General features: G+C 40.9%; 1 protein-coding gene across 2 annotated transcripts in view; it reads left to right on the top strand.

The window, feature by feature from the left end:
- The window catches only part of tenm3 (teneurin transmembrane protein 3), a 180,444-nt gene that overhangs the window by 44,180 nt on the left and 110,414 nt on the right, over positions 1 to 25,850 (top strand). For both annotated transcript variants that reach the window (XM_028409964.1, XM_028409972.1), the window contains one exon: positions 11,744 to 11,929. In XM_028409964.1, coding sequence (XP_028265765.1) covers positions 11,744 to 11,929 — 186 coding nt within the window. The remainder of the gene's footprint in view (positions 1 to 11,743; positions 11,930 to 25,850) is intronic.

Genomic DNA, 25,850 nt, shown 5'->3' with positions numbered 1-25,850 from the left:
TTATTTTATTTTATTCCCCCCCTTCTATTTCACCAGTATTGCCTTTTAGTGCACAGCAGAAGCCAAGAAAAACAAACCATTATTCACATGCAGGCTGATATGAATCTCTATGACACAATATAGCATGACATTGTAATCAGCTGATGTAATTACATGTATGTAATGAAGCCTAAGTGTATTTTGGCATTCCAAGACTGTAAGATGAAAATGAGGATATATTGAACTGATGAATCATTTATAAAGCAATATAGGAAGCAAACTAATGGACATGACTTGATCACATGATTAGTAATTATTTCATATGAAGTGAGAATATAAATAATATAATAACAATAATAAATAATCTTTACACAACCCCAGGTACTGGGGCATTTTCAGTCGTCGTTGGCTCATTGTTCACCATCATGCCTCTATAATGAAAGAATTGTCGTTGATTATTTAAAGATTGAAACAAACGGTATATTTTTACAGCCACTACAAACCAGTATTCCACTCTACTCTGCACAGATTAGCAAACAACTAAAGCTTTTTGTCATGTGACTGTTTCCACAGGTAGTCCATTGAAGTAGCACATATTGTATTTCTATCCAGCCTGCATTCTTTTGGGGTTTTCTGGGGTTGAGTTCAGAGGGAAACACACAGGCTGTCACAATGATGCTGCTATAGCCCTAATGGCTCACTACATTTTTTTTTAGGACCTTGTCAATATTATTTCAGTGCTCTGCTAATAGTGCCATCTGCATGCGCTCGCAGAGTAGCTTTTCATATCCTTTTCCCACTGGTACTGGCACTGGTATGACAGATGAGGTAGACCAGGACCAGAGGGGATGCTCGGAGTTCTTGTCAGGTCAGCACGTCTCACACACACACACATACATACAGAGATACAGACAAAGGCTCAACTTGGAGGTCACCTCCAGCCTTAAGGCAAAACAGAGCAGTCACTCAAGACGCAGAGGAAGTGTCTGTGTGTGTGTGCGTGCATGTGTATTGGTGTGTATGTGTGACCTGGATTGTCAGCGGATATTATTATGTGACAGGGACTGCTCCTTTTTGTAGCAGGTCACACACACACATGCACAGGAGCATGGCTGGCTGTGCTTACAAAAGCATGCGCACACTCCTCGTTTGTGCGGAGCAGACATCTCCTGGCCCTCAGGTGCAGTTGGCTGCTAACACTGGCAGTGATCATGGATACAGGCTCGATGTGCTGTAGTAAAAAAAGGCAAGAAACACGTAGAGGTCTGTTTTGACTTTGACTGTGAGAGCTGCTTACTCTGTGATTCTATCATTAACTTAAAAAGGATCAGAAAAGCCCCTTATTGCAGCACCATATTGCATCAGGACATAAAAAAGCTCCATAACATACAGCTGCTGTGTGTACTGATTTACGTCTTAGAAGAAAACATGAAACTTAAGCTCATCTGGGTTTTGAGGGGTGCCTAAGCAGTGCACAAGAAGTAAAAATTGCCCAACACCACAGGGACTTGGACTCAGTCCCTGGCTGCGGTGCTTCTGGCTCGGTCGGGCTCTCCGATTACTTTGCAGCCAGGGGAATTTATGGCTTAAAAGCCAACTCACTTTTGGATTTCAGGACTAAAAAGTGGACTGCTTTAGGCCTTAAAGTAGAGCCAACTACTCTGTGAACACAGGGTATGTTTGTAATTGTGGCCCTTACTCATGCCTCCTACTCATGTCATGATACCCTCTGGTCTGATGTCAGGAAGTAACTGAGCTCCTCCTTTCCTGTGCTGGACCACTGTGTGTGTGTATGAGTGATGCACATCGCTGCAAAGCGCCAGCTCTTGGATTTTTAGGTCCTTAATGCTCATTGTGAGGGACTAAAGGCAGTGCATATATGAAGCTGTAATGGTAGTGCTCTGTAACATGAACTTGATGTTTCAGTCCTTGGAAATAGAACTAGATGTTCCGTTCTTCGGCAGTACCTGCAGCTAAAACTGACAACTGCAGAAGAGAATGGTCCTTGTTGTGTTGTTTTTTAATCTAACCTTAAGCAGTAGTTTTTAAAGCCTAAAGCCGGATTTACACCAGCAGCATAATGTAAGTGGCACAACAGCCACTGTCAAAACACATTTTACTCAATGAGAGTATTCGAACCAGACGCGTAGCTTAGCGCTTCAGAGGCGTCCCAGAAGCATAGCTCCTCACTGCTCCGCTAGACATACGTGCCGGTTCTATTTAGACACATCAATTTGCACCATGTTTGAGCTCTGGTAGAATCTGGTAGATTTTCAAAATAAAATGCTGTGAGACTGTGAGACTCGCTGATTTAACATTGCAACCAGCAGCCACAGCCAGAAGAGATTCATTTTGGAATTTGCAATTGCAATTTATACAGACACCATCAGAAAGGAAAAGGCAGAGAGAGAAGCAGATGGGCCGGTGAGAAGCTGCCCTGTATGTACCGGTGTTGATGGAGTTAACAGAGGTTTGAGTGACGTGCTCTGTAACCCAGCCTGATGCATGTAGAGAGGACACTAAGAATCAGGTAAACAGGCAGATTACTACCTGAGTTTGTTAATCTCACATGAGCTTGTAACATATGCACGGATAAACTACGCTTCTGAAGCAGTTCTGAAATGCACCTGGTGGGAATTGATGCCGCTCTGGAGATACAATAGAAATGCGCTGCTTATGTTCCACAGGGTAACTCCCACTATGACTGAAAGCAAAACAACTTGCAGTGTCAAGTGGACTTGAACCCTTGACTTCTTGAATGAATATTTCAGCGCTGCCTGTTCCCTGCCACCGTACCCTAACTCTTAACATAGACATAGATTTTTGTTACCTTGACTAAACCTTGAGTCTGAATGCTAAAAAGGCCAAACCACCATTACCATTTGCAGTATATGTGACCATGTGTTCAACCTGACAGGTTTCTTCAATACATCTGAGTTTCTCTCTTCGTGCCTCGGCTTCTGTTGCTATTGTGAAGCAGTTTATTTATATTTGTATTGTATTTAATTGTTTTGTGGCTGTTTCCAAGTGAAATATAAAACAAGTGTTGTTTTGAAATGACAAAAACGAATGCACATGTGATTAGAATACAGAGTGGCACCTAATTGTTTATCTGACTCTTTTCCACTTTCTTATATTGTCTCTGAGAGATTCGCAGATGTGCTTGTCTGCCTACTTCGCTGTCTTAGAGGTGTCTGTTGAAACAAAGGGTAACTTGTGACTCTGTGTTGTAGCATCCCTCATGGATAGTCCTAATTTGTACCACGCACGCACAAATCATCCCTCTGAAGGCCACATTAGCAGAAAAAACCTGATGCCAGGGGACCGGGCGCTCCTTGTGAATGCGTATGTTTACGTGCTCACCTGCGCATATGTGTGCGTGGTTGATTATACACCTGAGTATGTCATGGAAATATTGTGACTGCTCTACATTTCCTTTCCTTTTCTCGAACCTTGTAATGCAAAACATCACAGGCTGGATTAGCTTGGTTGCCAGATCCCATGAATCACAGATAACACTTATATAGCCATTCTATATGCTGTCCTTCTCTGACATGATTTGTTCATGCTGCCCTGCTCGGTCAGTGTTAAAGCAATCACAGCTGCACAGAAATCAAAACAAAGTTAAAGTCAGGCTGTAAAACTGTCCGAGCAGTGGTTGAGCTTTGTGGAGTTTCTTTTTTGTCTGTTTCTACTTTACACTCACATGCCCATTGATCGTTTCCCTGAGGGTGTGGGACTTGATGGTTTTAGCATGTGTCTTTCCATCATCATAGTAGTTACTGTGACTGTACCTAGGGGACAGAGTGGCTTAACACAAGCTTATAGTTCAATAGAACAAAAAGCTGACATGATCTCACCCAGTCGTAAAGACAGAGGCAGAGATAATGAAGGAGGGAGAGGAGGAGACTTTGACTCGTGGCTCCTTTTTCTCTTCTATACTCATTTCCATTTTAAAGGAAGGACATTACAGAATGGGTTTAGTCTTTGTAAAGTTAGCACTCTGTGTGTGTGTGTGTGTGTACATGCACACGTGTGTGTCCACGTGCACAGGCAAGGTTAAATAGACTAATTAGCATGTTGGAGCTGGTCTGGCTCGACTCTTTATGGTTTGCCACACACACCCACACATAAACTGCCTATTTAGCAGAACATTGACAATTAGCTACATCCTCCCCTTCCTCTGGCTCCTTCTCACAAACTTTATTGCTTCATGTAAACTGCATGTTTGTGTTCACCTTTTATCATGTGGACAGTTCATAGAGTGCTCCTACATTCTGTAATTGCCTCAATTATGTTCCCATACAGGAAGGAGGTGATGTAGAAAACAGCAGTCAATGAACTCTCTGTTACTGTGTGTGTGTGTGTGTGTGTGTGTGTGTGTGTGTGTGCACTACATGCCTTCAATTTTATAATAAAATATGATAACTCATAGAACCTTATAAATGTGCAATCCAATCCGTCTCTGAAAGCATTCATCACAGCAAGGTCGTATCTGCAGAAGCCACATGACCCCAGCTCTATCACATATCAGATGCTTGTTTAGAAAAAAAAATTGTTTAGAGATAAAAAAGCAGCTTTGAAATCGCTCCAGTTATAATCACAGTAACAATTGGCATACAGCTGTGTTTCCATATCCACACACATTACTCTGATTTTAATTACTCGGAAAGCAACTATAGCAAGAATGAGCTTGTAGGTGATGCTAGCTGTGTGACAACGCTTTGTGAAACATTAGGTTTTTGAATTCATAGGGAGTGTGCCTGTGTGGTCTCCAATGTAATGACATCCCACTTTCTATGAAAAAGCACATATTTTGCCAAATTGCTTCCAAAATACAGACATACAGAATTATGAAAACAATGTATCTACATGTATATAGCAGAGAAAAAACTATTCCATGAGGTGATTTTAAAGCTAATATGAAGCCATATATAAACTGCATCACAGCATATATTCTGTGAAATAATAAAATAACTGGGCACTCTGGACTGGTGGGTAGGTGTGAGGTCATGTGCAGGTTCATGGAGTTAAGGCAGTTTCTGATGTCACAATATGTGCACTGGAACACTGCCTGCAGCATCTTTAGAAAAAAATCATCTGAGGCCAGTGTGCTGTTGTTTTTGTTTGTTGTTTCCAGTTTGTGTAATATCATGTGCTGATTTTCAATTTCAACCTTTTTATTTAAAATGTAAGCTGTCTGTTCTCAAAACTACTACAACACTGGAGGTGTGTCTTGTTCAGCTTGCCATTAGGTGCTAGTAATTAGTTCCTATGTAATCCTCTTTTTTGTTTGCCTAAACACAGCTGCATAGATAATATACACGTCCACATTACCATGTCTGCATTGTTTTCTTTTTAAAATTAGCTGAGCCACATATCCCTCCGGTAATAGCGGAGGAGAACCCCTGGGTGAATCACAGAGCATCGGGATAATCTGTTTTGCTGTGGTCCATGCCTGTAGCCTCCTTTCTGCTAAATGAGAATACAAGAAGTTTGAGAAAATTGTCCCAATCAGACATATGGCTCATTAAACCAGATATGTGCTGTAGGCACAATGTGCAACAGAAGGCATTGAGTATGTAAACATAAGCAAACCATTTGAGACAAGCCTCACATCTGGAGATGTTCTGTCTTCTGATTGCAGCCTCTCAGACATAATCTCTGCTTCACTCAGCATCTATGTTCACAAAGTGCTGTTCTCTTCCTTTTCTCTGTTTGAGGATGCCAACAGAGTACCAGTAGACAATAGGTAACTGCTAGGTGGTTATTTCACTACTGCAGGGTGTGCTGCTATTTGATGTGTGTGCATGTAAGACAGATTTGGATGAAAGGTCGCACCAGTTCAAACTACAGCCCTCACTGTCTGATAAGATCGATTATAATCACAATTCTTGTTGTGACTTGGCATGACTGCCTTCAAACTTCCTGAACATTATCTGTCGTGTTACATCACTAGAATGACTGGAAGAAAAATGTAAACAAACACTGAAATCTGAAGGTGAGTGTATGATCCTGGCAATATGTGAAAGCTATGCATGATTATTGGTAGCACAAAGTTAGGAATAATGGTTGTTCCACATCCATCCTTATTGGAGCTTTCTCCACATATACATTAGTTTTACTCACTTTGCTTGAGCTGGCGTCAAAGTCACTGTATTGATCAACACCTCTATCAGCCCTCTACAGGTGCCGTTTCACTGCTAAACAAGGAAAAGCTTGTCATAGTGTTTATAGTATTTCACATCCTAAGACTTCTTCTACTGATTCTGTCCTTAATTCCTCTTGGGAAGGTTTAAAAAGCAATTACTGTTAAGATTTAGTAACCTAGCTGATTTGCATTAAAATGTGCCTTTTGCTAGTATTGAGTCATCCAGGGTAAGTTTGCAAAGCAAAGTAGAACACACCTACTGTGCAGCACTGCTATGGGGTGGGGGGGGGGGGGTGACCAGTAAGGCGAAGCGTTCACGGGAAATTGAGGAGAACAGTAAAAAGAAGAGAAAAAGACAACACAGAAAAAGGGGGAGTACAGAGGTAGGGAGATACTTCCCTCGGTACATTTCAGCAAACAGACCTGTGTGCCTGCCAAGACCAAGCCAAGCTGGGATGAAGGATGAGGAGGCCCTCTAGGAGCCAGGTGCACAAACACCCACAGTCTTGCTGTCTTTACTAACGCTGGGTGAATGTAGGGTCGCACTTGCGATGTGTGACAAGGCTACTGAAAAACCTGTGCAGATTTTCCTGTTGAGACGTGAAGCAGTCATTTCTAATGCATGCAGGGATCAACCCCCATGTGTTGGTATCTGACCCCAAATCTGTCACAGCACCTTTTCTACATGCAGCATAGAGCTTATTGCAAAGTGTGGTTTTAGTCCACAACGTTTTTAGATAATAAGATAATCCCAAAGTAAACAAGCTACAGAAGGGAAGTTATGGATGAACTTGTTTTTCCTCTGTCCTTCTTCCAACTGCACTTGCTGGTATATTTCATTATGATAAAACCAAACAAGATGCAAGAAGGACATTTCTTTCAACTGGTTGTTTGCACCAGGGGAAACTGTGGTTGTTCACCAGCACATGACCACCAGAGCAGTAATGTGTTTACCTTTGTTATATCCTTACTGACAATGACATTAGTTATCAGACTTCTAACATCTGTGTTAGGAGGCTCATGGCGGCTTCAGAGTTTCACCCAGAGGTTTGAGGTTTGTTATGCACTGGTTAGCACTGTTGCCCCACAGCAAGAAGGTTCCTGGCTGGATTCTGGCTCCATGCATGGCTTGTTTCCACACTGTTGCTGGCCGTCTATGTGACGTGTCCAAGGTGTGCTATGCCTCTCACCTAGTGACTGCTGGGCTCTAGCTGAGTAGAGGTTTGTGTCCGCCTAGCACCTTTGCTTTATGAACATGTTCATCTGATCTACCACCATCATGTTTGCCTACCACAGTGATGAGTCCAACAACATACACAACAGATGCACAGTGATATTTAAACATCATATTACAGTTTCCTTGTAATGACGAGCTGTCATGCACATTAGAATAGATTTGCTAAGTTGATGTGCATACATACATACACACACACAATTAACTGAGCTTTAAAATTTCAAATTGTGCAGAGAAATGTGGAAACATAAAAATATGGAGATGCCCTGTTAAATGATTATTTTTACATTCATGTTTTGCAATTTGCAGCCTTACTTTCAAAATATGCTGAAAAAACAAAGCCAATCAGGAGCAGCCAAGCCCTCTTAACATTTCATTTCCTGAGTCTTGGTGGCTTCAGATCAAACAGTAAAGCAACTTCCAAGTGTTTGAAGTGCCAAGTTGTTCAGCTGGTTATTCCCACATGATGTGAATCCAGCATTACGTCGCTCCCTCCGGCGCTGCGGGGAGATGCCAGGAGGCACCTAGCCATTTGACAGACTGACTATTTCATTGCAAAGTTATTTTTACTTCATTGATCAGAGCCTTTAAAAGAATATTGTCCTGAGCCAGAACAACAAGCTCCCAGGCAATCATAGCCCAGCTTAACAACATTTCCCCACGGAGCAAACTGGACAGCTGCATCAGACCTTTTGACAATCACAATATCTGCCTGTGACCCATTTATTCCCAGAGCACACACACATTTATATACAGTACACACACACAGCTTCATGAGTTAAAGTAGACAAGGTTCAGGATTTTTTTAGACCTAAAAGCCTTATTTTAGTCTCTGTCTCTCCTTCCTCTCTGTAATCCCAGTAACAATGCCTTCTACCAGGGTGTCTTTGATATGGAGATTGACAGAGACCGAGAAACAGAGCAAGTCAACCCAAAGATTTTTTTTTTTTTCAAACTCCAGTACAATGCATTTGGATTTTAGGGGAAAGCGTAGGCTGAAGAAAAAAGAGCTACAAAGAACTAGGACTTCTGGGTAAAATATTAAAGATCCTTTATGATGAGGTTACTTTTTAAAGAAGAGATGCAGCGACAACACTTTCAGAGAAATGAAGCTCAATCCCTGCCCAGCATGCTAATCATTCGCTATGATATAAAGAACAATTCAAAAGAATGTTATTTTTTGTCTGTATATCTTTAATAGATAAGCTACTGTGAAACAAACAAACAAACAAACAAACAAAACATGAATATATAGACTATAGGAAGCAGGACCTTAGATGTGAGCCAGTATGCAGTATGAAGTCCAATCATCTGGCTTAAAGTGTAATTAGGAAGTTGTATCAGCTCAAACACGCTACACAATCCTGACAGATTTTACAGCTTTCTTTCTGTACCAGGGTGAAAGGTTAACGTCCACACTCTGCTTCAAAACCACTCTTCAGGAACCTATGGGTAGGAGCATCTGGAGATGTTTGTCTACCTTTATGTCATTGAAAGTTGTCAGAAAAAAATAACTAGTTATTAAATGCATTTTCCTATAATTGATAGATATTTCACAGATGTGCATGTGCCGGCACACTAGTGTTTGTATTATATTGCTTCTCTGTGTGTGTGTCCTTTAGGCAGTATTGTCTGATTTGGACAACAGAGAGTAGGCAAGACTTGGAACTGAATCCAACCCTTTGGCGAAACACTCACTTTAGGAACAAACCAGCAAATGATGGTTTTATTACCTGCTCTCTGACACAGCACACACTTTAATACACAGGCAAAAAAACAACCTCAGTACCAGTTGTTTTGTGCAAACCAACATCCCAATCCCTCTTCCCCTGCAGCTATAGTAGAGACTTTATGCCATGAACTAGTAAATATGTTTCTACTCAGTGTGGGAACGCCTGGCTGGCAGATGCTTTTCTTTTCTTTTCTTTTTTTATTTCATTCAGTAATCCATTTAAGATACATAAGCCTCTTATTGTAATCAATTAACTTCTTCTTTTTGAGTGAATAGGTAACTTCTGTGTGCAAGGAATCCATTATAGACACACTGTACTTGTGTATGATTCCACTTTCACATAAAAGTAGTAGACTATTATTTTTACATTTTATTTATAATTTAAAATGTATAATTTAAGTCATAATCTTAGTCCAATAGACTTCATAAGACATCAGACTGTCTGGCCTTTTCTGGCATTTCCATAAAGCTAACACACTAGTATCAATGCCTAACCAATTCGAGATTGGAAGCAGTCTAAAACAGCAGTATCTCTCCTTTGATGAGAATTAGAACCATTAAAACCAGGTCCCCTGGTGCATGTCTGAGGTTGGCCTCTCATTGCCTGGAAGATGTAGTGTGAGGCTTTTTTGAAAATGGAAGCAAAATTAGAAACTGACCAGGTCCACCTATGTGTGAGTGTGAGAATGCTTCACCTCATCAACTGACACCACGTGACTGCTGAGTCTTTTTAGCTACCTCTGCGACAATCGCCTAAGCAAATCTTCCATGTCACAGTCTTTGTAACCACATACACTGGTACAGATCTACCAAAAGCCAGACAGAAATCCATTTTCCATCTTCTGTGCCCACCAGATGGTGTGTTGCTTCCATTCAGGTCAGTCTTAAGTGTCTTCCAGGACACAGCTGCATCACATGATGCACATTTAACACAAGACCAGGGTAGGGAAAGCATCACATACATAAAGCTGGAGGCAACATTTTCACAGTGAAGAGTAGTCTGACAGATTTCAAGAAAGCAGCTTTGGTGCCTGGAATAGACACCGGGGTGAAATATCTGAACCTTTTCCTGGCAGTGGATCATAGTGTAGAACGATGTAGAAACCATGATAGTTTCTCCAAAGCTGACCAAGGGGGTTCTAGCTAAACCTAACCAAACAAAAAAAATGAACACTGGACCTCAATTTTACCTTGTTTCCTGGTTGCATGCCCTGAAAACCCAAGCAGCCCAAAAGCCACTGTAAGGTCATTCTATGTATGTATGTAGTATAAAAATGCTCTATAATTTTGGCCCAGAGAGTTTAACCCTTGTCAAGCCTCCTAAAGCAGTCCATTAGAGAATAATATAACCCCTTTTTGGGTTAAAATGTCCCAGGAGGATCGAACCAGGTGAAAGGCGTCCCAGACATGGCCAGTGGAGCGCTCATCAGTCCTGCATATATTTTCTAGTCAGACCAGTGCAGCGTGTCAGCTGTTTAATATTTCCCACATGTAGCACTAATCCTATGTTGTTCCTGTTTCCCCAGCCCAAGCCACCGGGCTCGTCTTTTTCCATCACTATAAGGGAGATAGTGGGGGTTGGGTATTTAATAGAAAATGCCACATCCCTGTGATTTTCTATCTCAGTGAAAGAAACAAGCCAAAAGGCATTGTAGTAAATAATTCACCACAGACTCATGTCATGTTATTTTGGATCTGTATGCTGCTGGACTTTTTTTTGCCTAAAACTGCAAAAACTCCAATGAATGTCAGAAGGGGGTCTGCAAGGAAGGACAGTGCTAGCTGTGGTTGAAAACCCTCTGTTCATGCCTTCACCAGGTTCCTACTGTGTTATTCCTTCAAAACATACACAGCAGATATGGTTGTGCGTTTTAATGAGCAACTGACAAAGCACATGGAATGTGAATCCAGCATCTTTATACATGCTAAGCCAAACAAGTTGTTTCTGCAAACGACCTTACATCGATTTTGTATTTCACTTTCTCCCTCCAAATGTGAGATGAAGAGATTCAGAAAGAGACATAGCACATTTTTATCTGTAAAGCCAGCCACCATAACAAGTGATGTTAATGAAATGTGATGTTTTCCCCCCTCCCTTTTGCTTTCAACAACTAATTACATTCTTTTGTGCCAACACATTTGTATGGAATGCAAGCCCGAACAGAGTTATCTGTCTAAGCAAAACACATACACATGCAGACTACCAAACACAAACATGCACAAACAGAGAGCAGAGCCATTTAGCATTCAGAAGTCACTAAATGCCAAGGTTACCGCATCGATACAGGATTGATTTTGCACTCTCTGCTTGGAAGTCTGGTCTCACGCAGGCACAACGTGGAGCCTCCTCCTACCTGATGCTCACACAGTTCCAGCTTCGTTTCAAGTATGAGTCAATGGGAAGAAGCACTAAATCTCATCAAGCTCTTTGAAAACTGTGTAGAAGATGTAAAGTTGGTCTATGGCAACATCATGGCATAATTCTTTACACAAATCTGCAAACATCACCACGATTCATTGCTCAGCCATTTCTTTTCTCTTTTTTTTTCTTTTAAGATTTAATTTTCTATTGATGTTGTTATTTTTTTTCCATTATTCAAATTCATCATTCCATTTTTTCCCCCTTTCTGGTTTTGTTCTTTCATAGGTTCTCCCATGCCCTCCCCTTCCTGTCCATCATCTGTCATTGACCAATCACATCCACAGTCAGCTCATCCACATGACAACCCGCTGTTAGGCGACACACCTGAGCCAGACTCAGAGGAAGAAGAGGAGGAGGAGGAGGAGGAGGAAGAGGACTTTGCTGCTCGGTTGTACTTGCCTGTAACACATGGTAATTAGAAACCCTTTTCTAACCTGAGTATAATGGGTTAAGGTGTGAACAATCCACTTTTTTTTGAAAAGGGGTGAAAAATGGGTCAACTCTTAATTTTTAAAAGAATATCTTTTACCATGGGATGTTATTATTATACGCCTGCATTCGTCTGTAAGATCAGAGCGCTTGGATTTCTTTGGAAATCACATACTTCTGTACTTCCCACTGGCTCCTGGGAACTTTTACATCTCATTCCAAACATTTAGCAGCTGCAGGAGATGTTAAGCAGCATTTGTGTTCATGCACAGCTCATACATTTCAGTGTTTTCTTCTTAGCCCAGCAGGTAGTAAAAGGAGACAGCTGGTCTTTACCTACATAGGTCTTTGACATATTTTTAAAAGAGACATGATCATTTAGGTCAACTGAGTGTTAGAAACTCCACCATGTGGTCTGTGGCTGTTTTTCATGTTCTATGATGAATACTGAGCTGGCAGGCATCACAGTATGGAGGCTTAAACTTATAAAAACTTCTGCCAATGGCTGGTAGGAGTCCGACCAGTTTTTCCATGTTCGTCATCATTTCTCCCATATATATACTATGTATATATATATATATATTAATATATATGCTATATGCTATTAAAATAGCATATAGCGCTTTAAGATAAGATACCACGGCAGACATAAAGGGAAGGTATATATGTATATATATATATACCTTCCCTTTATGTCTGCCGTGGTATCTTATCTTAAAGCGCTATATGCTATTTTAATTAAGTAACACAGTCAAAGATAAGGTCACCAATCTGTAAATTAAAAAAAATGTAAAAATAGCTATTTTAGGCATGCACAGCATTTCACTACTGAAAGCAGGTCTGGAAAAAATTAAGCAAGGCATTTTGAAAGCGGAACATTCAGAAAGGGATCTCCAGATTGAGAACAGCTGTTTCAATTGATCTATTTTGGCTGCAGCAGCCATGATCAGCCACCATTACCGACACCTTAGCACATCAAATCACCTTACGTTATCATCTGTCACCTAGCAAGACTGCGATACACCATACCTTTTCCATTTCCTTTTGTATTTATTTCATTAATCCGTATCTTAAACAAGCATTTGGATTTGATTGTGTTGTTTTAATATGGAGGCAGGCACACATGGAATCTTTGCATCTAGGCAGGCTTCATAAGATAAAAGCACTGTTTATAACTGTTTGTTTTTTAGTGGATGTGGATCTCAGCTGGTTTGGATGGACAAATGTTTTGCCAGTGTATGAGTCTGATGTTAACTGGATCATGATGGAGACCAAAACGGGACACAGACAGACTTAATGCAAAGGGGACAACATTAAGTTAGACTGCATCAGTGACTGCCAGTATTTTTGCCTGTCAATGTTGGTCACTCCAGAGTTTGACAGCTGACATTTTTTGATCACAGTCCAAGCATAAAAGCATATTTGACTTAATGTTGTCATATTCAGGACCTGTTCCCCGTGTCTCTCCACATGGCTGCAAGTCTAGGATGCAACTTTAGTCTGGCTGTTTGAACCGCTGGAGCCACAGGGGCTGACATTTCTTCAAACCAAAGTGCTGATCTGAGATCTGTTTGCCTGTGAAGGGTGACAATCACCAGATGCCAGATCATGTTGGCTGCCCAATGACCCTGGCTCAGTCTACTTGTAGTGAGTAGTTTGATAGGAACCAGACTTTGATGGTTTGAAGAAAGGAACTACGACGACCACAATTAGAGTCAGACTGCATCAGGAGTGAGTGCATGAAAGAGGGGAAATAAAGAGGGAGGAGATTTGGAAGGACGGAGTGAGAAAAAGAAAGACAGCTGCACACAGTGATGGAAGGAAACAGACAGACAGACGTCTCCTCACATATACATCGCCTAATCAGAAACAGCTCAGAGACAGGCTCTTGAAATGGCTAAAAGGTTGCGCATGTGTCTGTTTGTGGATGTGTGTGTGGTCCTTTTTTTCTCCAAAGTAGTCCCAGCCTGACCTAACCAACCAATGTTCAGCCAAAGATCTAAAATATCACGCTCACCACTTCCTGCTCTTTTTTAGACATGTGTTTTTTTTCCTTGATTCGCTTATATCACCCTGTATCCTTTCCTCCAGTTACTTTTTCTTGAATTTGTGGGAAGTTGAGCACTGAGGCAGAGTAAGTGAGAGGCCTCTAGCTTATATGTTTTTAACGTATGTTTACAGGCTACAGAAGCAGGGAGTGTGAGAATGCAGTGAACGATCAGAGACAGTAGGAAATAGTACTTTAAATACTGTTCTTGAATGTTGGCCTCATAGCATACATTAAATGTGGGTTTCATGGTGGAAGCTGCAGGACTTAAAAGCCAAAGTGATTTGCCACACTGGGTCTATTCATGAAAAGTATTATGACATAAAGGCAGCCGTTATGGCTGACAGAGGCCTTTGTTTACCGGCTCGATTTGTGCTGTGACATAAGGTTCAAAGGAAACATTTGTCTTGACCTCATGATTGCTGTGTTGTACTCTGTACCAATCACATAAATCAAGCGGATTAGCAGTGCCTGGGTGTAGGTTTTGTGCATATTACAAGGATACAATGGTGTCTTTTTTTGGTTGTTATGCATATCTGCAACTGCAGTGACAAATGTCTGTTAAAAGCAGCTTAATTTGCTAGATATAGTTTTACCAGACACTGTGCCATATTGGGCACATACAGTTTTCAGCTGAATGTTTTGGCACTTGGTGCCACCATGGTCGGCCAGTTTTAGACTTCACACACTGCTTCTGTATTATCATGGCTCTGTTCAACCACAGCAGAGGTCTTTAGCATGCTGTCTTCCCTGTAACAGTGTGATTTAATACAACACATTTTGAATGTAAAAATGTAACGACTAGAAGTAAAAAGTAGTCAAAAAATAAATAGTGGACTAAAGTAGAAATACCCCAAATATCTACTTTTATTAAGGTAATGGAAGTATTTGTACTTTGTTATTGACACCACTCAAAAGAGCAGCATGCAAAAAAAGTCTTCTCATTAGAGCTTCCTTCCATTGTCATAACAACTGAATTATATTTGTTGACTAAGGGCAACAGGAATGCAACAAACATTTTATTATTGGTAATTACAGCAATCTGACACCAATTATCTGGGTCCAAACAGGCACCACATCCAAAGAGGGCAAACAGGCAGCAGTTTAAGACAGCTTTTTTTCTGTGTTGGTTCCTCAGTGTATTTAATTAGCAAAGCTCAGTAGTGTAATTTAATTGAATATATTAGTGTCAATTCAAAAACCTTTATCTACCTACAAAACAAGAATCCATCACTTCAGATTGAAAGGCTTCATGTGGATCAGAGGACATCTTCTCTCCAATAATGCAGCTTCATTAAATGCACCTAAGGTGTGTTTTTAACATTTTCACTAGAGAAATAGGCAGTTCCTCCTCTTGTGTCTCTTCTAAAGTACCACTATCCCCACTGTAGCATGTGTTGATCAAAGCTAGTGTTGAGTCCCTTAGGAGTGTAACAATCTATGCAGATGGTGGGTTGTATGGATGCTGGGAAGATACTGTGCTACGTGCGAAAGAAAGGTGTTGGCGCTATTTAAATAAGCGGACATGAAGAGCAGGATCTGACAGTTACATGGGTCATGGTATAGGAAGCCATTTAGCAGGCTTTCCATCACAACTCTTTGTTTTCACTTGCAGGTTGAACAGTGAGCCGTTTTCCCCTCAGTCTGGGTTTTATTATCATTCACACTGTTGCCTTAGGGAAAATACTTCCTTTTATATTATCCTTTTAGTCAACATCACTGTTCTAAAAAAGGACAACAAATAGATTTACACTGTCGTTCAAAGACGTATCAAGGAAACCAGTTAAATTATTGGTGACACATTGTCACTGTAGCTCCTAATCGACCAGAGAAGCAGCTTTCTGTGAATTTGTGTGGGATTTTAGAGTCTTAAAATCTTAAAGTAGATCTGATTTCCAGCCATCTCTGGAACCATCATCTGTATTTTGACATGTAAATTACAAATGAATCCCTAAATGTCAAAAAAGATGAAGTATAAAGACTCTCTTAAAATGGCTCTCTGTACATTGTGACGAAGCCTCAGAGAGTAAGTGAGAAATTAGCAATCATTTAGCTGTGTGTGGTTAATGACTGTATGCAGAGCAAGGGTGAGCTCTAATCAGTGAAGGTCCTAACAGCTAGATAAAAATGGCTGCAGTATTCCCTCTTTACACAAAAAGATAAAACAAGGAGAGGCATGGAGAAAGTGGAACACTCATAACACCGGCAGACAGAGAATTGACGCATTGTGTGTGCTTATAGACAGAAACAGTCAGTAACCAGGCAGTAAATGTTTGTTTTGATATAATAGTGGAGATTTTTGGCTTTTTATTTATTTATTTATTTAGTTTGGTGTGTTACCATGCACTATGCAAGCGGCATACACTATGTACACTTCCAGGTCAAAAGAATGTAAGCAGAGCACTGATAAGGAACATTTCCACAGCATTTGAATTCCTGTTTTGCATGTTTGAAACGTAATAAGAAAAAATATGTTTTTGTCACTACATCTGCTGATAACTTTCTCTCAGTGGCTTTAAGTCCAGCACTCCTTTGTCCATGCGTGGCCCAAAGCCTTTGTGCAACTTTACAGATAATTGTGCAGTTTCCTGTAAAAGAAACAATGCAGGTAAGAGGGAGCTTTACTTTCCTCGCCTGCTGGCATTGCCTGACTCTTCTCCTACTACTTCACATTCTGTCATTATTCCACTACTTATACAAGAATGCCATACTCCTTCTTTTATAAGTACCCCTGAATGTCTGAGCCTGGCAGTACACTAAGAAGTCTGAAGCTCACACCATTTATGGACGCCTTTGAGCCACCGGATTACATGCTTTGTATCACCTGGTGGGCTTTCTCTGGGTGAAGACAACATTAGGTTAGAAACCCCACATGTAAAAAGCTAGTTATAAAAATCTGCAAACATTCCCTTTGAGCTCATAGAGGAAAACTAGTGTAATTAGTGTATTAGCTCTGTAAATAGCATTAACCTGGCAGTGGCACTTGTTTCCAGACAAGTGTACAGAGATGATGTAATTGCTCACCACTCACCACACACACAAACCGTTTGCCTCATTTCCTCCATGGAGTGAAAAGACGCCAAAAACCCTCCACCGTCCAGCCTTTGGACGCCTTAGTAGACGCCAAGGCAATCAGCTCGGAGCGGAAAACGCAACATAAAAAAGACAAGTTTCTTTGCAAACGGCGGGACGACGCCAAGGCTTATTGACAACTTCTATACTGAAAGCAAAAGGGAGGTCAGGCCAAGGCGGGCAGGGAAACACGGATAACACTTAGTGCTTTTTACTTTGAGACCAAATAGGCAATTCTCCTCAACACCAGAGCTAATCAATGATGCATCGAATGAAAAGGGGGAAGAAGAGAGAGGGAAGGGGGGGAATACATATTTCTCAACACAAGACCTAATCAATGGGACGAAGGAAGAAGTAAAGAAAAAATAAATGATGACATGAGAATAAATCAGTGACATTTAAAAGAGGGATAGAGCAGGGTCACAACAACAAAGAAAAAAAAGGAGAGGAGAGTCAATCATTGATCAGACTAATGAACCTCAGGCTAGTGGCTGGTGGCTGCGATTAAAGCTTCTTACACACATACACACACACAGCAAAAATGCACACACACACTTCACGTCTGAGGCTGATTGCAGCATGGAGTCACTTAAGTAAATCAAAATGTTGTATCAGGCTCCATAAAAGCAGACAGGGAGACAGAGAGAGGCAGACAATGGGAGATAGAGGGTGAAGAGAGAAGAGTCCTGACAGAGGAATATTTTAAAAAGACAAGACTGAGCTGAACTCAGCCCGTGTTTATGTACCACTTTCTTTCAGTTTGTTTGGGGCTTGTCCTCAGCTTTCACACTGTAAGCTCCCATCGCATTACTTACAGAGATTTGCAGGGCTTAATTGTTAATCATGGGACATTTTCCAAGTCCTGGGCATCTTACTTGGTCACAGTCAATCAACGATTTCACTGAGACTGTGACAAACAGTCTGGCAGATTTATGATGGCACAAACTGGTACCCCATGTTGTTTTAGAGTAAAGTAGCATAGCATTTACTTATTTATACCCAAAGATGCTGAGGTGCATGTCATCTGGAAGGGCTTCTATGCGATCTGGGGTAAACACCACTTTACTTTTGTTTTCTTAGTTAGATTTAGTTATCATATTTTTGTTAAAAGCTTTACAATCCATCCATCTATCTATCAACCCATTTTCTTGACCTGCTTTGTCTTGTGCTACCAGGTCACAGGGAAGCTGAGCCACCCCAGATGTTTTTTTTTTATGGGCAAACCAGTGAAAAATATGCTGATAATGCATTCATCTAGACTGGCAAACATATAAGAATGTTGGTTGTCCACATTTTTTTTTCTATATGGTAATATACCACCAACAGTGGGCGCCACATTGGTGCACAATAGCCATTTCAAAGGCCTGGAAATGTTGACCTCTTTTTAAGTTCTCTAAGCAATGACCGGCTGATTATAGGAGACTTTGTAACCTGATTCCAACATCTGCTGCATGACATTTAATGCTGCAAGCCAATCAAAGATAAATGGACATAATGTCCCTCTATTAATGGCCTACTTGCATTCTAGATATATTTTCCAGATGTGCCATCTTTATGCCTTCATGTTGGTCGTTTTTTGGAACACCTCCCTCCACAGCAACACTGGCTTTGCTTCCACTATGTGGATTAGTGGGTTATAACCACAGACCGGGCCCAAGGACGCCAATTTACACACATCTGCTGCCTAGGCAGAGGGCTTATGAAGGTATACACACTGTTATGAAACAGGCTTTAATTGTAAGCTTAGCCATCTTGATACTGCAAGTGCCAGTTAGAAATGGTACATGTGCCAGAATAAATGAAACCACGGACCTGTAAAGGCATTTCTTAGAAGATTCCATTTCTTCACTGCATGTCCACCACCACGTCTCTGAGTCCAGGGTTTGTCTGGAAAACTTGTTCTCCACTCACTGCTCTGAGAAATGTAATATATATTAGAAAAAAAAAGGTCAAAACAAACCTGCCACCAGACATCTAATGAAAGCACTGCAATTACAGAGCAGTTTGTCTCGGCTGCCAATAGTGAGTACAATTCACTTAAACATATCTCATTATATAAATGACTCCTTTAATGTTCAAAAACAACAAGCAAAGCAAGCACGCTGAGACCTTTCTGTCAACACAATAAAGGCACCTTTGTGTGCTGCTCTTAAAGGAGTAATCAGTGGAAGCAGAAGCAGTGTAATTGTACAAAGGGCATTGTTTTATTTGTTACAAATTGAACCACATGGTTTTGAAAGCAGCTTCTATTTTCTTACAAATGACCCTTTTGAAGGAACTGTCAGTGGGACTATGAGGAGGGTCAGTGTCCAACATTGCAAATACATATGTTGCTGTTCACGTCTGGTATCACGACTTCTGGTTCTGCTCCATTCAGTAGGAAAACTGTCAGCACGTGTGATCTTCCCCGGATTTTTCATCTACCCAACAGTGTAAGCCTCAAGGGCCTTAGTTCTTATTGAGATTTCGTTTTATCGCAATACTTTGGCAATATGTTTCATCTTATACTCAGTAAAGACAATTTGATTTTGAGTGAGTGCTGGTGACATCAGGGGGAAAAGAAAAAAAATGACTGTGCTGGAGAAAAGGAAAGAAAGAGGAGGACGTACTACAAAAAAAGGAAGAAAAAAAACAGATCGTAACCCAGTAAAATAGCAAATGCAAAGGAAGACCCAGTGGCTTAGAGGAACCCTGTCTTCCCTATTAATGACTTGGCCAGTGCCAGAGAGTTAAAGGAATGATAGAGGGAGAGGGGGCACAGAGAGCTGACTTGGCAGGAGAAAATGAATGAGGGTGGGAGAGACAGAGAGCGAAGGGAGGGTGGATGAGGGGTCAGTGCACTGGTGCTACAATAAGGGAGAGAAATGTGGAGGACTTATGAGAGTCTCTGAAAAGGCTGCAGCTGCCTATACTAAAGGAGTGAGTGAAGGAGAGGACAGGAAAGCAAGAGAGGATGCAGGAAACAATTAAGCCCGACAAAGTTTGAGGTTCGTTTTGTCCAAATCAGTTCATAAAGAGGAAAGGGTCTGTGTTTGATTCGGCCTTCTACTTCAGTAAGTCCCTTCTGCACATTCTGTACATTCTCAACTGATGTAAATGTATAGACCACCTGATAACATCCACATCAAAACCACAAAGCTCCTTAATCAAATACGAGTTATTAAGTACTCGCCTTAAAAGACATGTAACTGAAGCAGGGCTGTTCCAAACAGGATCAATAGTTATCAAATGTTTGATGTGAGCTTTAACCCAGACCACAATCTTTACCCATAAGTGGAAACAAAAGGGACGTGTGTGGCTTACATGTAGCACAACTAAACTAAAGCAACTGTACCAGGGCGACGTGAAGATCCACAGCAAGGTTCGGGCCACCCCTCCCCTCCAACCTCTTCATGTAGGACTTTTTCAGCTAGATGAGCCCCGTGATTAGAGAAAAATGGCCGATGTGACATTCTGAAAAGCTGGTGTCAACGTAAACATGGTGATTATAGACTGATGTGTGATTCATTCGTACAGATGTGTGATTTGTCAGCCTGACTTCAGCACGAAAAAAGCAGCAGGCTGAGTGAAAGTCCATCCAACAACATGTCTACTGTTAGCATAAACTTACGCGGCTAATGTATTATTGATGCTTTTTCATGAGGACGTGTTGTGATTTGAGTGTCCTTCCCATCAGCAGGTATATTAATGTCTTCAAATGTGATATTTCAAGGTTGTGTACCTTCTGAAATATATATATATTATTTCCAAATATTTTAATGTAATATATTGAAGGAGATTAGCATAAATATTAAACAAAGAGTGGGTAGTCATGGACGCATGTTTTATATTTAAAAACTGCAGATGTGAAACGTTCTTTCATATTTGATGGAAATGAAAATGTCTTTAAAGCCAGCCCATTCATAGAATTAAGTTAATATTCACTTCACAGTGGAGACGCGCTCTAATATCTTTACTGAGTATATTTAATGACGGCAAACTGCGTCTGTGCCCTTTCAAATCATTTATCCTTTTCAAAAAGGTACAAGACAGGACTAGGAAGCAGTGTTACTGAAGCATGTTTTACCGAAGGTTAGGCTCATGTTTTTACCTTTTCTTTGTTGTTCAGACCCAAAGTCAGCTGATTGTATCTAGTATTGGTATTGAAATAATTATAGCCTCTAGCTAAAGGAAGCATCCGCTGTAAATCAAACATCACCTTTACATAGTGCTAATGACGGATGGCACACAGACAGACAGATTCTAATCCTGATTTTCTGCTTTTAGCATGTGGAGCTCATGGTTGATTAGATACGGATATTTGGATATTGTTCTGCACTTTTTCAAGAGATGCTGTGAGACTCTGGACAGGGTTCAGTAAATAACAGACAGAGGAGCTCTTTTAGGACTGCCTTTATTACCCATAAAACCTGTGCACTATAGTGCCAATAAACTACTGTAAAGGTGGTGTTTGAGGGGGACATAGTGGAGAGGTGCAGCTGTTATTGGTCCAGCTGTCTTTGGAAGGTTCCCCTCACACACACTGCAGTAGAGCGTGCACTATTGAATTTCATTCTTGAAAGGAAGGACAGGGTGGAATTGCCCAGAAAAGGAGACCTGTGTGCTTTCTTTTCTTTGCTTATTGCGCCGTGTGAAGTCTTTATAGAGCACAAATGGCAGAAATTTGACACCAACAGCTGAAAACCAGTTATGAAGAAAAACACATATATAGGGTTTCCAGTTGTGTGGAAAGTTTAGTGTTTTGCTGCAGAATAAGCAGAAAAGATGAATCAGAAAATCAGACTTCTGTGATGAGGGAGCTGCTGTGATTCACAGAATGATGTGTCTGGGCTAAGTTAATGATAGAGCAGACCCTTTAGGCCTGCTCGTGTCTAAGAGGATTACTGTGATGCTAATGCTACCGTTAAAATGGTCTCGGAGTACTAACTGTCAGTCATGGCCGATCTGTTGTTGTAGGAACACTGTGACTTGCAGCTATCTCCTTCTCGCCCGCTCTCTCTCTCCCTCTCTTCTGTGCTGCATCCCATTATGGTTTTATTTCATGCTTTCTCTTCCTCCTCCCTTCACTCTGCCTTAATACTGCCACATGTGTCAGGTTTTGTTTCTCTCTGTGGATCTTCACTTGCTGCCCCCTCCTTCTCTCTTGCTTCTTTAAAAGGTGATGCGTATTGTCGGATGCACCAGCCGTAAAAACACCAATTTTACAGCCAAGAAATCGTGAACAGGAGTTACTCAGAGGGGGAAACGGGAGCTGACAGGGAGAGCACTACCATAACATTCATACATAAATGAGGCCCATTTACCACCTTTGTAAATCAGGCAAATGTCCTGGAAGCCTTACACCTGCGGGGCTTTTTTCTTTAATTAATCACAAATTGATTAAAAGTTGTCCTGCATTTTTTACTATCCAAAATTCTATTAATAAAAGTAAAGTGGTAAAACAAGCTGAAAAATGCTGCGATGACATCATTAATCCAGACTCTGATGAAAATCATGATTAAATATTATACCTTAAAATTGAGTAATGTATGTATTCATTGATTTACTTTATTACATCAACTTTTATATGTGTCTCAAATACCAATTCTCACAAAAAAAGAAAAGTGAAAAATGCCTAGAAACTTTTTTAATTCCTAATTTTTAATTTAAAAATGATTTAGTTTGTACATAGGTTTGGATGAATCGAACTGATAGAGTCTTTCTTTAGGTGGATTGTTTGTTGGACAAACGGCAGAATTGCAGCTCTTCCTTGGTCCTCTTGGCCTTTTTAAGCATCCAGCATCAGCACATTTCCACCTTGCCTTTGCATTCATTTCTGTCTTATTATTAACATTCTCATGCAGAGTGTGATATATTAGTCCAGGTCTAGGAAGAATCCATTTTAGCTGATCTTCATGTGTCGTGTAAGCTGTGAACCGTAGCTGGAGTTAGTTCCACTGCAATACACACATGAACAATACTTCTTCTAATCAATTGGACTGCTGCAGGTTATCCAGACGACAATGAAGGTATCCAGGGGTGTCTCTGCTCTTTAGGGTGCCTTGTGTCTTTGCCCCCTTGCCTATGCTTTGCTGTAACACCTGGAGGGTGGGAGAAAGCGCAAGGTGGAAAAACAAGGCAGAACACATAAGTAGCGTATAGATAATAAAGTGCCCTCAGGTACACTGTTCATGTTGCTTGAAGTATGAACCTAATAAAAACAAGGACACTACAAGTTCATACCACCAACATTATTTTGCAAAAAAAAAATGTTTGTGTCCCTAGGAAAAACAATGAAATGATCTTACACTGTATGCACATCTGCGCTTTAGGTACAGCTGCAGGAGTAAAACACAAATCAGAAACTATTACTGGTTGCATAGCTTTGAACCAATCACAGCAAAGGATAACAACAATAGATCAGCTATTGTATTGTATTGTGTGGATGGTGCAGAGCATCATGATGAGAACACGCAGCACGGTATCTGCTGCTTGTTTAAATATAACGTTCATCATTACGGTGAGAATGATAGCATAATGGAGCTGCAGGGGTTTTGCAGGCAAAGGTGGAAGTTAACATCAAAACGCTCCTCTTGACAATAAGCTAAAAATGATACATTTCTGATACTGTTTTATTTACTTTTTTATGTATTTGTTTAAGAGAAATTATCTTCACTTATGAACAATTCTCATAATCACAATCATACTTTTGAGGACAAAGGACCATACAACCATACTATGACCATACAACCATACTTAACTAAGTATGTTTAGGTGGGATTTTATAATGAGGTCTTTCCTTCTTCAATCACCTTCTCTCTCATTTTTTTCCAAGATTTTTTTTTGTCTCAGAGCTCCCCTATGTAATCCAGCACTGGCTAAAACCATCTGCTGTTCTGTTATTCATGATCTTTGCCATATAATACTAACACCATCCCAATGGAGCTATCCCACCTTCAAAATTCCTCATCACTGCAGCCCTCTGTCTCCCCTCTCCAGTTCTTTTTTCTATCCTTTACCCTGGTGTGGGTCAGTGAGCAGAGAGGGGCGCTCTCCACCAACATGCCCAACAAAGGCTGCCCATGGCTGGGGAAAGAGGCCTGCCTCGCTCCCCTCTCCTTGCTGGGAGTCCAGAGGTGGAATGAGTTTTCACGCTTCATGAAACACGAGTCTTAACTCTTCTACTGACCTCTTTCACTATGTCGATGTGTCTTTTACTTTTTCCAGGATCTATTCTCCTCTCCTTTATTTTTTTCTCTCCTCTAAATCTCTCACTCCTGCCCTCTCTGCCTTTCCCTTTGTCTCTGTGTCTGCCTCAGCCGCACCATGTGCCTCTCTCTCCCAGTCTGTGTTGTTCTCGCTCCACCTCGTCTAAACTCCGCTGACCATTGTTGTGGCTTCTGAAACTTTTAATTGACTTCCTGTGTCATCTCCTGTTCTTTCTGTCCCCTCTTTTCTTCTCCTCTTGTTCAATTTTCTATCAACAGTGATAGAGTTTAACACAAACCCTGACCTGAGCTTCCTGCTCTTCCTTTCTTATCTTGTTCGCTTTATTTAGTTTCACCATTTGTTCCTCGACATGATTCTCTCTCATGCAATGAACTTATTTTAGGACTTTTGATATATTTAGCTTTTGAATGTTTGTATTCATTTGCATTTATACGCTCCCTCTATTCCATATTACATTTCTCATTTCATTTTCAGTGCTCACTGGTTTCACACTTATGTACCATGATATGCCAGCACATCTATTTCTAACAGCTGAACTACCAGTGCAGGTTTCTTTGCCTGCTCTAATGGAAAAATGCAAAGAAATGCAACTTTTTGTACAATAGCTGATATATCTCAAAATCATGTATGACACCTGTCAATGGATGGGATGTATTAGGCAGCAAGTAAACATTTGACCTTTAAAGTTGATGTTTAGAAGCAGCAACAATGGACAGCTTTACAATATGATGGCCAAAACTGTAGCTCTGGAGGGATCACTGCAGTGATCCCAGTCTGCACCTATATCAGTGGTCCAAAGAAGAAAAAGAGGTGAACTGATGACAGTGTCACTGGCAGGTATTGTACATGAGGACTGAAGGCTGCCCCATGTGGTCCAACCTAACAGCTACAAGAGATCAAAGTGCTGAAAAGGTTCCTGCTGGTTCTGAGAGAAAGGTGTTAGAAACTCACAGTGTGTCATTTTGTGTTGTATGGGCCTGTGCAGGTGTACATGTTGACCCAGAACTGAAAACCTTGGCTCCTGCTATTAATGGATGTTACCTTGACCTTAGCAACTAGCTTAGCATTGTCGCAGACCATGTCCATGGTTCAGGAATGGTTTGAAGAACACAGCAACCTGTTCAATGTGTTGAGTTGGCCCATGAATTTTCAAGATCTCAGTCCAATGGAGCATTTGTGGTATGTGCTGGACAACCAAGTCCAATCCATGGGGACCCTGCTTACAACTTCCAGGACTTAAATGTTCAGGTCTTGATCTCAATATACAGCACACCTTGAGATGTTTGGTGGAGTCAGTGGAGTTTTGGCGGCAGTAGTCATAGTGTTATACAAGATTATACATGTATACATGTTAAAGGTCTGGTCTTTTTAGCAGAGTCACTTGTGTACTGGTACAGACAAATATGCATCTGATTTGAACAACCAAGCGCCTATGATGCTTAAAAAAAGTATATACCGGGCATGAATATCATATTAATAATATACACAACAACCAGTCCAACATCATCATGATTAGTTGCAACAATAAAAAAGAGCAGCATTGCAGCTTTATTGTCAGCCAGGAAAACCCATGAA

Source organism: Parambassis ranga, chromosome 1 (genome assembly GCF_900634625.1).
Source record: "Parambassis ranga chromosome 1, fParRan2.1, whole genome shotgun sequence".
In the NCBI taxonomy this organism is placed as follows: Eukaryota; Metazoa; Chordata; class Actinopteri; family Ambassidae; genus Parambassis; species Parambassis ranga.
This window is presented reverse-complemented; position numbering and strand designations above follow the sequence as displayed.